The sequence below is a fragment of the Zeus faber genome (genome assembly GCF_960531495.2).
Source record: "Zeus faber genome assembly, chromosome: 1".
Classification (NCBI taxonomy): Eukaryota; Metazoa; Chordata; class Actinopteri; order Zeiformes; family Zeidae; genus Zeus; species Zeus faber.
Window position 1 is genome coordinate 43,315,150 of NC_137193.1, and position 15,135 is coordinate 43,330,284.

The 15,135-nt window shown below is 44.3% G+C and overlaps 1 protein-coding gene across 3 annotated transcripts in view; it reads left to right on the plus strand.

The window, feature by feature from the left end:
* The window catches only part of pip5k1ca (phosphatidylinositol-4-phosphate 5-kinase, type I, gamma a), a gene marked incomplete at its 5' end in the record, with an annotated part of 71,994 nt that overhangs the window by 27,268 nt on the left and 29,591 nt on the right, over positions 1 to 15,135 (plus strand). For all 3 annotated transcript variants that reach the window (XM_080015237.1, XM_080015236.1, XM_080015238.1), the window contains 5 exons: positions 8,669 to 8,700; positions 9,722 to 9,808; positions 10,780 to 10,910; positions 11,066 to 11,183; positions 12,996 to 13,148. In XM_080015237.1, coding sequence (XP_079871363.1) covers positions 8,669 to 8,700; positions 9,722 to 9,808; positions 10,780 to 10,910; positions 11,066 to 11,183; positions 12,996 to 13,148 — 521 coding nt within the window. The remainder of the gene's footprint in view (positions 1 to 8,668; positions 8,701 to 9,721; positions 9,809 to 10,779; positions 10,911 to 11,065; positions 11,184 to 12,995; positions 13,149 to 15,135) is intronic.

A 15,135-nucleotide genomic window follows, 5' to 3' on the forward strand; every position in this document is an offset into this window, starting at 1 on the left:
GTTGTTCTAATGGCTGGTAAATGGGATGATGGCGAGCAGAATACACACAATGTATACTAAACAGAGCCTGAAGGTAAGAGCTGTACCGCCCCTCATGTCCTTCATTCCGGAAGCTCTCATTATTGCCACTAAAAGAACAACAAAAATACATTTTTAGAGGTAAACAGCTTTTAAGAATAAGATGCTAATTACAGATTACTGTGTTGATGTAGAGGCATGTTCATGAATGCAGAATAAAGCATAATCTTTTTGTTCTCTTTTTTTATTCTAAGTTTTTTAAAATGTGACTCATCCTCTGACTCTGACTAGTTACTCATATAATATCAAAATAGCGAAATTGTGGCAGTTGTTGACATTTTTTTTTTGATAAATTAATTAAAAATAACACTTGGAAAGACTGCATCATCACACTGGAGAGTTATGGGTTACGAAAGCTTACTACATTTTAATGCAGGAAAGAAATTTGCTCTTAAACTGTATTAAAGTAGGCCTCTGATGGGAGGCGAAACAGACTGGCAAGCATTCAAACCATTAGCTTTGAGGCATTCCCGCAATGGCACATTTGTGCAATAAAGATTGCACAACTGAGCTTGTCTGAGACTGCTTGTTTTGTTAAAAGGTCAAAAATTGAACTTGTCTCATCTATTTTTATTAGAGGGCATGGAGTGGGGTGGGTGATCTAGCCGCATGGTTTTGAATGAATCTAGTACAGTTGTGAGGCAGCCACCCATCCGTCTCCATATATAGGAGACCACTGCTGCTTCCGTCGTCATGCTGGTGATCCGCTCCGAGGCACGCTGGAAACTGGAGAAAATGGAGCACATACCGGCACACACAGACAACAAATTGCAGCCTGTAGTCACGGCCATCAGTCACACACACCTTTACAAGCACTGGCCAGGCATGTGGAAGGAAAGAGAAATGGCTGCAGTTAGAAATGGTACGGGGCATGGAGAAATTATCTCTGATATGCGCGCACACACACACACACATACACACACAAACATACACACACATTCACACCCACACACACACACAATATGAACATGCAAAAATTCTCAAGCACTGGGAGGAATGACAGAAAAGCTGTTTAGAAAGCCCATCCAGACAAACGGCAAATACACACGTCCAGAAAGGATAACATGGCACGATGACAAGCAGGAGAGCTTCTGTAATCATCTGCATTGCCAACACTCTTTCCACACAGCAGCTGCAGCTTAGTTAATTTTATTTTATTTTTTTATATTTCTAGTTCTTTAGGTGTTTTAGTCTGCAGTCAGTTGGGGTTGTCAGGATTGTACTGGCACGTTTTGACTTGCTCATCCTACAGCAACTGTCTTTGCGACAGAGAGAGGAAGGGAGGGAAAGAGGTAGAGATGGAGGAGGAGCAGAGGGCTCAGTCACATGTGTACCCATGAGAGGCGTGTAGAGGGAGGGAGAGAGAAAGAGAGAGGGACAGAAAAAAGAAGGGGCGAGGTTGGCTGCTATCGGCTCCAAGGAGAAATCAAGATTGAAAGCGTGCTGTGAAGATGCTATACCGTTTCCACAAATGACAAGGGCATCAAATAGCTCAGTCATATCTGTCTCAGCTGCTTGATCAAAGATAATTGAGATTCTTTCTTTTCTATTGCTTGAAGGTTGGAGCTAATTGGATTGAAAATGGCGTTTAGCCCTCATATTCAAAGGCAGATTGTAATGTAGCTCTCAGAGTGTTGTCTGAGCTTCGAGCAGAAGATGCTTCACATGGATTCCAGAGTGTCGCTCAGGAACACAGGTGTGGGACACGTGGCTGTTAATGGAGTCCTGTTTGCACCAGTGTGAATAGAGGATGGGACCTTTTTAATACGAGATGTTTTTAGTTATTTCTGTTCAAAATATAGTCTTGAACATATGAGGCCGTTTTGTAAAAGGTGATCATACCAGTTCTTATGATTAAATTAGTCTGAATATTCATTTTATACATGCATAACATTTTATACAGCCATTACATAAGACATGTTTGTCAGTTTTATGCTAATAAGTGGGTTTGTTCCAGCCTCAAAATGGATCATCCAAAAGCATTTGATGTGTTTAAATTATTAATCAACAATTTACTACTGAAAGGATGCTCATGATTTTATGTTTTAGTTTAGGTCGTTTTTCTTTTTTAATTTGTTATTGTACACTATGTCGTTCTGTATCTGCTTTTCCAAGTCCTTGTATTCATGTTTCTGCACTAATGGCACAATTGTGAAGAGGAGCTTGCTCTCAATCAGTCCTCCTGAATAGATAACGGTTCAATAAATTAATACATTTGTTGAAAATGTCCGTTCAGTGTTTCCAATGCCTTCATCAAATATTGATGTAGAACCATAGTTATTTTATCAACGCTACAGTTAGAGAACATGTGGAAGAAAAGCAAACCTCAGATGTGACACCAATATCTCACATCTCCTTCATGTAGCTTTAAAACCTTTGTCATTAAAAGTTAAATCGGCTTTAACACAGTTTTTTTGTGTCAATGAATGCCAAGGAAAGAAAATTGTATCCGGTATCTAAACACTGAGTGCTTAATTCACATCCCAACGCATCACCATGACAGTGAAGAACAGCTATCAATTTAAGATGTCTCCAGACAGCTCCACTGAATAAAGCTCAAAGTCCTTTTTTAACCAACCAAGACTCAACTTGGCGCTGACAGGCTGTGATTGGGCCACTAGGGCACCCATCGTAAGGCCCGCCCCCCAGTATATGTACTGGGGGGCGGGCCAGTACTACAGTAATACTGACATATTATTCTGCTCTTTAGCGAGCTGGTCAGTGAGGCCACTATTAAGAACTCTTGTTCTTCATTCTTAAAACTAGTGTTGTAGCACAATCTAAATGTTTTTTGGCTTTTGAATAAAGTAATCAAGTTCTTAATCTGCCATATTGTATACCCTTATCCCTCACTGACCGCAAGATCAGAACTGATGTGTTCTGTGCAAGCCCCCGGACAGCCCCCAGACATAGAACTCAGAGTCTGGGTAATCCAGTCCAAGGACCAACTGGCAGATGTGCCCTTAAACCCCAATCCCAGCGTATAAGAACCCATTTATAGGTTGAAGGGTTTCCACGTAACCCTCCGATTGTCCGTGGAGAATGCCAATGCAGGATTGGCGGACAGACAGTGTGGCTGGATTTCCACACGTTTCACAGAGACAAGTGCCAGAAGCAGTGCTAATTTCAACAACAAAAATTTTACTTCCACATCCTGGAGAGGTTTGAGTGGCCGATATAGATACTACGATATAGATATAGGGCAAGGTACACCTTGAGAGTGGAAGGCGCCAAGGCTCCCCGCTGCCTACGTCAGGAGGTCCAACCGCAGCAGGAGAACCCATGGAACCCATGGTGTACCCATGATGAGGGACCTCAGTTCGGCGAACCAAGTCTGTGCGGCCACCGAGGGGCCACCTGAACCAGTTCTAACCTGTTCCTGTCTAGCACCTGCTACAACAGTGGGGGGGGATGCAGACAGATGAGCCCGAGCCCAGCGGTGGGCCAGCGCATCAGCGCAAAATCCTTGACGCCACCTGATGCATGGTAAGGGAGCGGATGCCACCCTGACGATTGATATAAGCCATCGTCGCATTGTTGTCGAAAAGTATCAGGATGTGGTGTCCCCACGAGGTGTAACAGCGCCAGCCGGACTGCCTCCAACTCCAACACATTGACGTGCCGGGTCTCGTAGGCCCCCCAGCGGCCGCTGACAATCAGGCCCTCGCAAACAGGGCCCCAGCTGTACAGGGAGGCATTGATTTATATCACCACACAGTTTCAGCAGACCAGGCTGGACCCCTTTCGTGAGGTTGCCTCGGGTCAGCCAAAACCTCAGGCCTTCTTGACATTCCTGTGTAGTGGTCAGTGCCCAGGAGAGGTCCCTGGATGGACACACCCGCTGTTTTATAAACCAGCATTGCAGGGGTCTCATCCACAATAGATCCAGTGGGACTGCAGCTGAGGCAGCCGCCATCAAGCCCAGCAGGACCATAACCCGACGTGCCCTGGCAACTTTGCGCAGGGACGGTGTGCGAGCTGCAGTGACCACAGCCGACCTCCTTGTAGTCAATTGTACTGTGATAACCTGGACCAGTGTACACCACACGGAAACACCAATTTTCTCAATCTACTCACCCATTCATTCCCGGTTCGTGCCTCTTCAGTGTAATACATTCAGTTTTTTTGTGGAGCCCAAGGATACGAGAGCTGTTTTGTTTAAACGCTGCAGCCACTTCGCCGGCTGTGTGATTGTGGCGTAACACAACACACAACATTGTGGGGTAAAACATATGAGAGATTGTTAAATCCGTTGCAAACCTTTTATTCAGCCACCACCGACACTCGTCCTCCGATCTGCAATAATCCATATTCTCCTGGATTGATCCATGTCCACTATGCTCAGCTGTTTCCAGGAGCCAGTCACTCACCCAAAACCCAGCAGTAAAGCCAGACTGGATTCTCCCACTGACTGGACTGGACTGACTGACCAACTCACTACGTGTGAAAAACTTGTGAAAAAGATTTTTTATTGTTGTTGTTTGGTTGCTCTTTAAATACTGAACTGAATTAAAACTTGTTTCGATCCATGAACTGAATTAAACTTAATTTTCTTTTTTTTTTTGGCCACATATTAAGAAAACCCATAGCAGAATTTCTGAGTTGGAATATTTTTTGTTGGACCCTGGAACTCTGGGATTTTGTGTAATTTGTGAATCTTCAAATATATTAATATTTTTGTTTGCATTAAATTCTGTTGTGTTGTTCTTGTTTGGTTGAGGAAGTTATTCAATGAGTTGGGTGTACTTTTTAATTGGTGTGCATCCTTTGTGAGATTTGATTTATAATATACAGTAGAAAAATCATTGAGCAGCGCCTCCGTGTGGGAGTTTACCAATTCCCTCGAACCCCGCTATTATCAGGAGATCGCCCAGATATGACAAAGCTTTATTTCCCTGGCTGTGCAGAGGGGCAATAGCTGCCTCCACACAAAATAGTGAATATTTTGGGGGCCAGAGGGAGACTGAACGTGAACCAGTCTCCCCGTCAGATAAATTTGAACAGGTGATGGTGCGTTAACATTTGAAACGGGCGCTTTCTCAATGTTTTGTTAAAAATCCTCCGAACCAGAATTGGTCTCAGAGAAGAGCGTTCTTTTTTTTTTTTTAATGAGGAAATATCTTCTGGGAAAAAAAAACAGATTTCTCTCCCTGTCCACTACCGGGTGGCTGGCGGCCTTCTCCAGCCAGCAAAGAATTACCTGTTCCAGGATGAAAGTCATTGACCCCAAGGCTTACTTCTGTGTGACTCCAGTACAGGCCGGTCGACCAAGGGCGAACTGCAGTGCATGGCATGGCTCAGAGAGGCTTTTGGTTCATATTTATGTTTTGCACCCTGACGCTCATGTCTCTGAGTGGACAGGGGGTCTTACAGGGGGGTACGGTAATCACACGGCTTTTGCCGGCACGGGAGTTGGTACAGTAAAATGTATTTTTCTTGCTAAAAGTTGAGGGTGAGCAGACTGTCCAGCAGCACAAATCCCCTCTTTGTAGCTGCTCAGGTCCTCCATGCCTTTCTGCCCCTCCCCGCCTAAGCCTGTGGCTGCCAAGGACGACGGAAAGGATTCTTGTTCCCTCATCCCGTCAGCGGGAGGGTGTATGGGACATCTTCTGGGCTGGAGCCGGCCTGCGACATTCTTGGGGCCCATCCAGTTCCCGACTGCTCCCACGATGAGCCGGAGTTCTGCTTGGGCATCCGTCGGGCATTAAGTTACTCAATGCCACAGACTTCTTCTGCCGCCGCTTGAACATGTGGGTCATGGTGTCTACAATGGGCCCACATAGGCCCAACACCTTCACCAGAGCATCCAGGAGCCTGTTTTTCTCCTTCTCAGATATGACAGGTTTAGCCATAGATTTAGCAGAACAGATCCACGGATGACGCGGTCTCCCAGGTACTGCACACCATGCTCAGGCACCTGGATGGCCGGAAGGGGGCTCATGTGAGATTGCTGTTCATCGATTATAGTTCAGCTTTCAATACCATAGTCCAGACTGGCTGTCAAGCTGAAGGAGCTGGGACTGAATACTCCACTGTGCGCCTGGATCCTGGACTTCTTCTCAGCCCGGCCCCAGGTGGTTAGGGTGGGGAAGCACATGTCCAGCTCCCTCACCCTGAACATAGGATCCCCCCCAGGGCTGCGTCCTCAGCCCCCTACTGTACTCCCTGTACACACATGACTGTGTGGCCAGGTCCAGCTCCAACACCATCATCAAGTTTGCTGACGACACCGATGTCGGGGGCCTGATCACCGACTGCGATGAGAAGGCCTACCGCGAGGAGGTGGCTGACCTGTCACTCTGGTGCCAGGACAACAGCCTCCACCTGAATGTCAGCAAAACTAAGGAGCTGATTGTTTACTTTAGGCATGGATTACAACCGAGGACGCATGCGCCCTTTGTGATTAATGGGACTTCTGGGTGAGCAGCTTCAAGTACCTGGGAGTACACATCACAGAGGATTTAACATGGACTTTACAAACAGACACTCTGGTTAGAAAGGCGAGGCAGCGTCTTTACCACCTCAGGCAGCTGAGGAAATTCCGGGTCTCGGTGAGGATCCTCAAGTCCTTCTACTCTGGAGCAGTGGAGAGCATCCTGGCATCCAGGCAACATCACTGCCTGGTTTAGGAACTGTACTGCTCAGGACAGGCGTGCCCTGCAGAGGGTGGTGCGTTCAGCTGAACGTACCACTGGAACTACACTCCCCTCCCTGCAGGACTTATACACCAGGAGATGTAGTAGCAGAGCCCGCAGGATCATGAAGGATCCTCACCACCCCAACAACGGACTGTTCCAGCTGCTGCGGTCAGGCAAGCACCTCCACAGTCACATAGCGAGAACAGAGAGACTGAGACAGTTTTTTTTCTGCAAGCTATAAGAACTGTCAATGCTGACCTCACCAGGGGTCCTCACTGAGCCACATACATAGGCTCCACTACCTTACTGTACAGTATGTAGCATACTGTACCGCATACTGTGTCACTGTTCTGGGTTGTTCGGTGTTACCGTATTGCTGCGCCGTACTGTTGTATACTGTGCTGTATATCTCACAAACACTACCTAACTTTATTCATGTGCCACTTTAATGCACATATCTGTATATACATAATTAGCCTATCCCATATACATAAGCCTATTCCCTTTATCTATTTATTTTATTTATTTTATTTTATTCTATATATTTTTATTTTATTCTATAGTATTCAACTTACTGCATTACGTTTTAGGAATCAGTTAGTTGGTCTAGTAGAAGTTCTTAGGTAGCTACCTCAGTCTAGGACATATTGTGTGTAATCACCGGGTGCGTTGCATTGACATTTCACTGCATATATATGTAAAAAATTATGTATATGTATGTGACGAATAAACCTCTTGAATCTTGAATCTTGAGATTGCGCTGCATCACCACCGAGGACCCCATCACGCGCCCTGCGTCTTGCTCCGTACCCTTGGCAGAAATAGGTGACCTTGCGCTGTTACACATATGTCTTGGGGGTGACCTTCTCCTTCAGCTCCAGTAGGAGCCTGGCCTGCTAGGCCTGCAGCAGGCATACTCCGCTCGGACTCTCGGCTTGGCTCGGCTCTGCTCAGACTCTCCAAACCGCGGCAACTCCTTCTCCAGCTATTTGACTTTTTTTTTTTTTTTTTTTTTTTTTTTCCCGAAAAAAAAAAAAAAAAATTGTATTTATACAAAATAAATATGTAAAAACCTTGTGCTTTGTTTGTGCTTTGCCAGTATTTAAATTTGGCTCCACTGCTGCTTGTCCCAGCAATGTTACTTGTTCCATTCACACACAATTCCACTCGCTGTACCAGAATTTTCCCGTAAATTATACTAGGTTGAGAATGGGGAAATTTCTAGAATGACTTTAACGGACCACCAACACTGGCTCCTTTTCCCACTTTGCGCCAACATGGAATATGTCCCGTGGAGTTACAGCTTTCAGCGCAAGTAGAGACACAGTCGAGATTGGCTCCGTAGCCGTGTTTTACGTCTGATCCACAGCAAGCATTTGTCTCTTAGTGAAACACATTTCAGTCAAAGCTTGATTACAGATAAACAGGTTGTGCTCAGGACTTGTGGTCAGGATTTAACTTAATTGTTAAATCTTGTTTTTAAGCTGTAGGATCTGAATACAGACTGTTAATGCTTTGTTTGTTCTGGGTTTAGTCTATATGGGTTTCATCCCTGATATTTATGTACCCTTGGCCAGGTCTTCCTTTGAAGATATACTGTTTTCCAATTGAGATGCAACTGCCAAAAATAAAAAAATCTTAATGCCTTAAAACAACTCAATACCTTCAATCACACTCTCAATATTTAAAATGGGACTTATTGCCAAGGTGGCTAACGTTAATCTTTCTTGCGTTTCAGCTGGCTGGTTGACTGGTCAGCTGTCTGGCTGGTTGGCTGACTGGTTAGCTGGTCGGCTGTCTGGCCCCCACTTATGTTTGACACTGTTACATAATATTATTCTGTGTCCTTCCTTTGGGAGTCATGTCTGTTACAGGCAGCATTAATATTGAAGAGGAATGTAACCTTTCAGAGTCATTAACACAATTGTCGTCTTCTCTCTCTCGTCCCTCAGATGCTGCTGCCAAGAAGGCCTTCATCACAGAGGTGAGACAGACCCTGAGATCACCCCCTCAATTCAGCTCCAAACTTGATTTAAACCAGCCAATTTACCTGAGATTTTCTATGAATCAGTCAGTGGTGGTACAATGGTGTCAATAATGGAACAAAATCTATTCAAACTGGTCAATACATACAAGCTTCAAACAGATGAAAAGGTTTGGTCATGTTTAGGCTATCCAGGAAACAGCCCCCATTCCTCAAATAAAGAACCTTGTGTCTCCTGTGTTGAACTAGATGAACTTGATGTTAAGTGGTAGAGATTGTTGAACTCGCTTCAGAATCAGATAAAATAGCATTTGTTCCAGTATGTGCACAGTCTGTTTTTCACAAATTTACAACTAAAAGCCATCAAAGCTTGATGATGCAAATTAAATTAAATGCACACTCCTCCTTTCACTCAGTGTTCTGACTCTGTCGTTTCATCTTCAAATATTTAATTGTTGTTATTGTTTGTTATTCTCTGGCGCTATAAAAAGACAGCAGGTGCTGATGCTGTCACTGCATCGTAGGAGCAGGCATAGATATAGTTTTCACTTTCTCTCTCAATCTTTCTACCCTTATCTTTCTGTCACTCTGGACTCCTGACATCTCGAATCCTGACGTCTCTTTCTCAGTTAAGTTCAGGTCTTTACTGTCCCCTAAGAGTGAATTTGGCTTGCAGCGAAAAAGGCACAATTACACAAACAACAACAACGACAGGACATACAAGGACACCATCGAAAAACAAACTAGTTCCACAGTATCTGTCAATGCACTGTGCGCCTCCATAAGAAATGTTTGCTTGGTAAATTCTCCTTTTTCTCTCTCAAACTTTGTCTCCCTCTTTCTACCTCTCTCTTTCACACAGCATGGTAACATGCATATGCATGTGCTATCTATGTATACACACTGTCAATTCATTAAAGCTGAATAGTAACAATTGAATGTACTGTATCTTCTTTTCTCTCTCTCTCTCTCTCTCTCTCTCTCTCTCTCTCTCTCTCTCTCTCTCTCTCTCCCTCTCCAGATGCCCTCATCCTCAGGCCTGCCAGGCCAGGGGAAAAAGATTGGCCACAGAGGTGTGGATGCATCAGGGGAAACCACCTACAAAAAGGTAAAGTCTGTAGTAAGACATGATCCCCGCGGTCGGGATTAAGATTTGGTTAAGTCATCTCTGAAAGATATGCGATTAATTTAGCAATATTGATGTGGCAGGAATACAAAGGAACTCAAAAAGCCACCTGGCTAGGGATGTAACAGCATACCATTTTAAGGTATCAAGCATCCATGGTTCTGAACCGTAAGCCTTTCCCTGTAATACCATGCCCACAGTATAAATTTATGTTGCGAAATTGAAGATGTAAACTTTAATTCACCCTCACCTTATGTTGCCGCTGTGTGGGAGGCCAAATGTTGTATTTCCCCAATTGCCGCATTCCGCCATCTTGGTTTACACTTGCGCCCCATGCGCACGCAGGTGACATAAAGCACCATGTTATAACTATTGACCTAGAGCAGTTCTGCCTGGCGGTGTTCTGAGAGTGGAATGCGGCGCTTGGCAAAATTACTCATTGGATTGATTATTTTGCCGACTGCTACCGTTCAGTGGCAACATAAGGTGAGGTGAATTAAAATTTACATCAATTTTGCAAATAAGTCGTAATTTCATATACTATATATGCCGCAAATTTTGCCTCTTCTGTCAATTTGAGAGCCCCCGCGGCGCCTTCCCATGCTGCGCCGCGTCTTTAAGCTTTACCTTATGGTTTTCTTTTTTAATATAAACTATTTATTCATTGAATATACAGAACACAAAAGGAAAATTTTATACTATGAAATAACATATACCGCAGTATTTTGGTAGATACTGTACCTTACTATGACATGTCATGCCATTACATCCCTAATCCTGGCTGTGATATTCATACTTGCTGCAAGAGCAAACGATGGGCTAGAGACAAGATAAATGTACATCACTTTAATAGGACTAGGAATAGGGTTCTTAGCTCTCTGTGTGAAAGCAAAAAGGAGTCAATTACCTCACTCGCCATCATCTCTACCTCCATCTGCCTCACCCACCTGCAGACCACATCATCTGCCCTGAAAGGTGCCATCCAGCTGGGCATTGGCTACACAGTGGGCAACCTGAGCTCCAAGCCTGAAAGGGACGTGTTGATGCAGGACTTCTACGTGGTGGAGAGCATCTTCTTTCCCAGGTACTACATGCAAAGACATTCCTGACTATGGAATTGTGAGATTGTTTTCCCAACAAGATTCATCCCCCTACAGTCAGACATGTGTGGGGCTCTGTATGTATGAATGATCATCCAAAAATGTCCTTCAACATTGGTCTTGTTTGTCTGTATTCCAGCGAGGGCAGTAACCTCACCCCAGCCCACCATTTTCCAGACTTCCGCTTCAAAACCTACGCTCCTGTGGCCTTCCGCTACTTCAGAGAACTGTTCGGCATCAGGCCAGACGACTACCTCGTAAGATCTGTTGTTACGCCCTTTGGCTTCCCCAAAGTTACTTAGTATGAAATACGACATTGCAAAGCAGTGATTTTGATATCATAGTGTCAAGGATTATGACATTGAATATAGAGGGATAAAAAGGCAATCAAAGAAACGGCTAGGTGAGAACAGCAATGACAGAATGAGAAGGTGTGGGAGGGGAAAAGAGAGACTGAAAAAGAGGGCTTTTGGATGGCTGGAGAGAAGCTTAAAGGGGAACAGAGGAGAGGGGACTGGCGTGGGGAGGGAGGTCCGTGCTCTGTCAGTCCACATCAGCAGCAAGGAGCTGGGGGCCTGCATGAATCACTGCCCTGCCTTCAGCAGTCTGGGAGATCACATGGCCACGTGCACACACGCACGGCCCTCCTATGTGCACTCGTATAAAAATTGGGCCAAATAGGGCAATCGTTTGTTGTTCAGTGGTATCTTGTTGTCACAGAGTTAAGACATAATCACATGATAAACACTGTTGTCATCCAAGTTAATGACATCATTGAAACTACCCCAATATCTGCCACTTCTATCTTTTAAATATATCACCAGACAAAACATGTAAACTTGGTGTGGTGGCTAATGGTGTGACAAGCTGACAAAAACTGGAAGTTTAAATTTGGCTCGGCCACGATTTAAAAATCTGTCATTTGTAGGGCTGCCCCCAAATAGTCGACCAAATGTTAGTCGGCGAGAAGAGTCTTAGTTGACCAAGTTTTTCATTGGTCAGTTGGTCGTAGGAAAAAAAAAAACGACATTCGGGAGCGTCTCCTTGCTCGTTGTTCCGACACATTCAGAAGAATAATTACAGCTTTTGATGTGTGGCTTTGCTGGTAATAACAGGTGGCTCGCGTGCTCACTATTTGACTAGTCTAAAAGTCTGAAAAAATATTGTATAATAATATTGAAGAAAATATTGGGTATATTATAAGAGCCATTTGAAACCATTAATCACATTATTCAAAAAACAAAATCATATTTGAAATGCCGCTGACCAGCCATAGTTCACCGGGTATATGGCACATGCTCAAGCTCCACCTCCCTGACTGACCAGGCGGATGCAGGGTGGTGGTGCGCCCAAGCCCCGGGGGGGACAGGATCCCGGATGGGAATGCCAGGGATATCTATACTGTAGCTCTTACATCCAGTCTAACTTAGCCAACATCTGTACCTCCCACTACTGTTGTCTTCTTTGCCATTTTCACCAAATGAGGTTATTTCAATGTGAGCATAGGTTTATAATGTATACAATACCTCTACTGGGGAAAATAATAACATCTGATGTGATTAAGTTGGATCCATGAGGAAATGGGCCTGTAGATGTGATCAAAAACACTAGAGCGGGAAATTGTCATGCTTGCTACATATTGCCAAGAGTTCATCGGCAAGTAAATGAGCATCTTTGATTCACAACCCTCCAACCCTCTTGCTCTCCTGGAGGTGTGTGTGTGTGTGTGTGTGTGTGTGTGTGTGTGTGTGTGTGTGTGTGTGTGTGTGTGTGTGTGTGTGTGTGTGTGTGTGTGTTCTTACTCCTGCACTTGATCGTCTATGTTAATGAAGCATCTCATTAGAAACATATCAGACATCTTATCATCCCCTGATATAGATCTAGGAAGCCTACACAGACACACAAGCATAAGTCACTGATGTATTCTTTACAGGGGCTTTTTTTAATCAGCTATTTACATTTATTTGAGCACCAAATTCATTCTCTTGACTTCTCTGAGTAAAGAAATGTCTTAACACACGGCGTGTGTGTGTGCGTGTATGTGTGTGTGCGTGTGTGTGTGTCCGCAGTACTCGCTGTGCAACGAGCCTCTGATCGAGCTGTCCAATCCAGGAGCGAGTGGCTCGGTCTTCTATCTGACCAAGGATGACGAGTTCATCATCAAGACCGTCATGCACAAGGAGGCTGAGTTCCTGCAGAAGCTGCTGCCTGGATACTACATGGTGAGCGGAACGTCATGCACAAGGAGGCCGAGTTCCTGCAGAAGCTGCTGCCTGGATACTACACACACACACACACACACACACACACACACACACACACACACACACACACACACACACACACACACACACACAATAAGCTTGCCTGGACACAGAAACTGATGCCTAGGGCTGTATCTTTAAATACTTTGGTGGCATTGCTGAGACCAGTACCTTGAAGTTCCTTACGTATACTTTTTTTCTATATCAATCTTCCTTTTGGGAAGGGTGAGGTAGGTCATGTACTACTTTGTGAATAAACTATTTCTACCTTACGCAATACTAACAACAAATGAAAGTGACATATAGGCCAAATATAAACGTAATTTAAAAAAGCAACGCAGCTGGAGGTGTGTGTGTGTGTGTGTGTGTGTGTATTTTGATTTGCATTGTACTGACACTCTCGTTATAGTCATTGCATCTCGGGTTTATCTCAGACCTTGGAAAAGTCTCCTAAAAGTGAAAGTCCACACTTGGTTAAAGCACGGCGGGTCCAGAGCATATCAGCTGCTGGATGTACTTTACAGTAGTTAAGCCCATCGGACCGTGGCTCCACAGACAATAGCCGACCCTTCCAAGATTTGGACTTAACTAGCTCCATGTATGTCCATGCTGCTATTTCAGTCTCTCAGGTTCACTCTCCACTGCAGTGCGAGGTCCCACTTCCTGTGTATATTCTTGTAGGGCAGAAACTGCAGGAATTAATTTGACCATTCAAGGAAATCGCCCCTGAGCGAGGGAGTTAAGAACGTGAAGTCTCAACACATCCACTGTGACCTTTTTCCACTGTTTTTCGCTCTGCTCTGAAGCCGTTCCATGTGTATAATTTGCTCAAAGCAAAAGGCTTAATGAAGGTGGCGGGATTCAGGCTCGTGTGGGTCTGTAGCTGGAGGCTGGAACAGATTGAGCCAGGGACTGAGACAGCTTGATAAAAGGTGAACAAACAAATTTGATGCACAGCAGAACCCACACTGGAACAAACACACAGTGACACTGAAGTCCTCATGTAGATTTTAAATTTTTGTCAATCAACATTGATGCTGAGTTACCTAAACTAAAAGCTGTTAAATGTGAGTATTTTTTTGTGTATTACTTATTTTAAGCACATATTGTGTGTTAATATTTGAAGGCCTTCTGCCGCTATTCTTTTTTCCTAAAGGGTTTTTTTTTTTATAAAGAAGTGTATCAAAAGTACCAGCCATGCCAATTATTGAGAAACATGCAATTTCACTGGTACTGCTATCAACTACCATCATTTTTTAGATTGAATTGAATTCAAATTTTATATCTAAAGGTGAGGGGGCCTCTTTCGCAGTACTTCCAGTAAAGCAGATGACTGGCACAGCCACACATGTCTTCCACAGCTGACTGGCTGAAGTGTCTGAAGAACATAATGATAACGCTCACTCTGCGGTATTTTCTAAGAGTGGGTGAACAGTGCAATTTTGTTTGAAGGTTGTTTTCATGTGACGTATGACAGTGTTTCCCACAAAATTAGATTCAATTTTTGGTGGTAGCTGGAAAAAAACGTCTTTTTCCCGATCGGGGCTATTTTAGAGGTTTTTTAGGAACTAAACCCATTTGTCCTTAATTACTTTTCACATATTTTTGTTGCATATAAAAAATAACTGACAGTTTGTATGAACAGGACATTATCAGTAGTGAAACTTTTACCCGCCTCTTTTATCTAATTGGCTAAGCGACCATAATGTGACACCCCAAGCGTCGCTGGGGTTTGGCTCTCGACCAAAATTTTTAAAGTCGCACGGGAGAGGTTAGCGGCAGTGCGTCATACAGAGAATTTAAAGCGGCGTGCTCCAAACGATAATTAATGAAGGTGCGTGTGGCGAAACCCAGAGAGTGGATATTTCAATTGGCAGCTCAGACATGGCACCAAAATCTGCGTTGAGATTTGGTCCGGTAGATACCGATCGTATAGGAGCCAGTG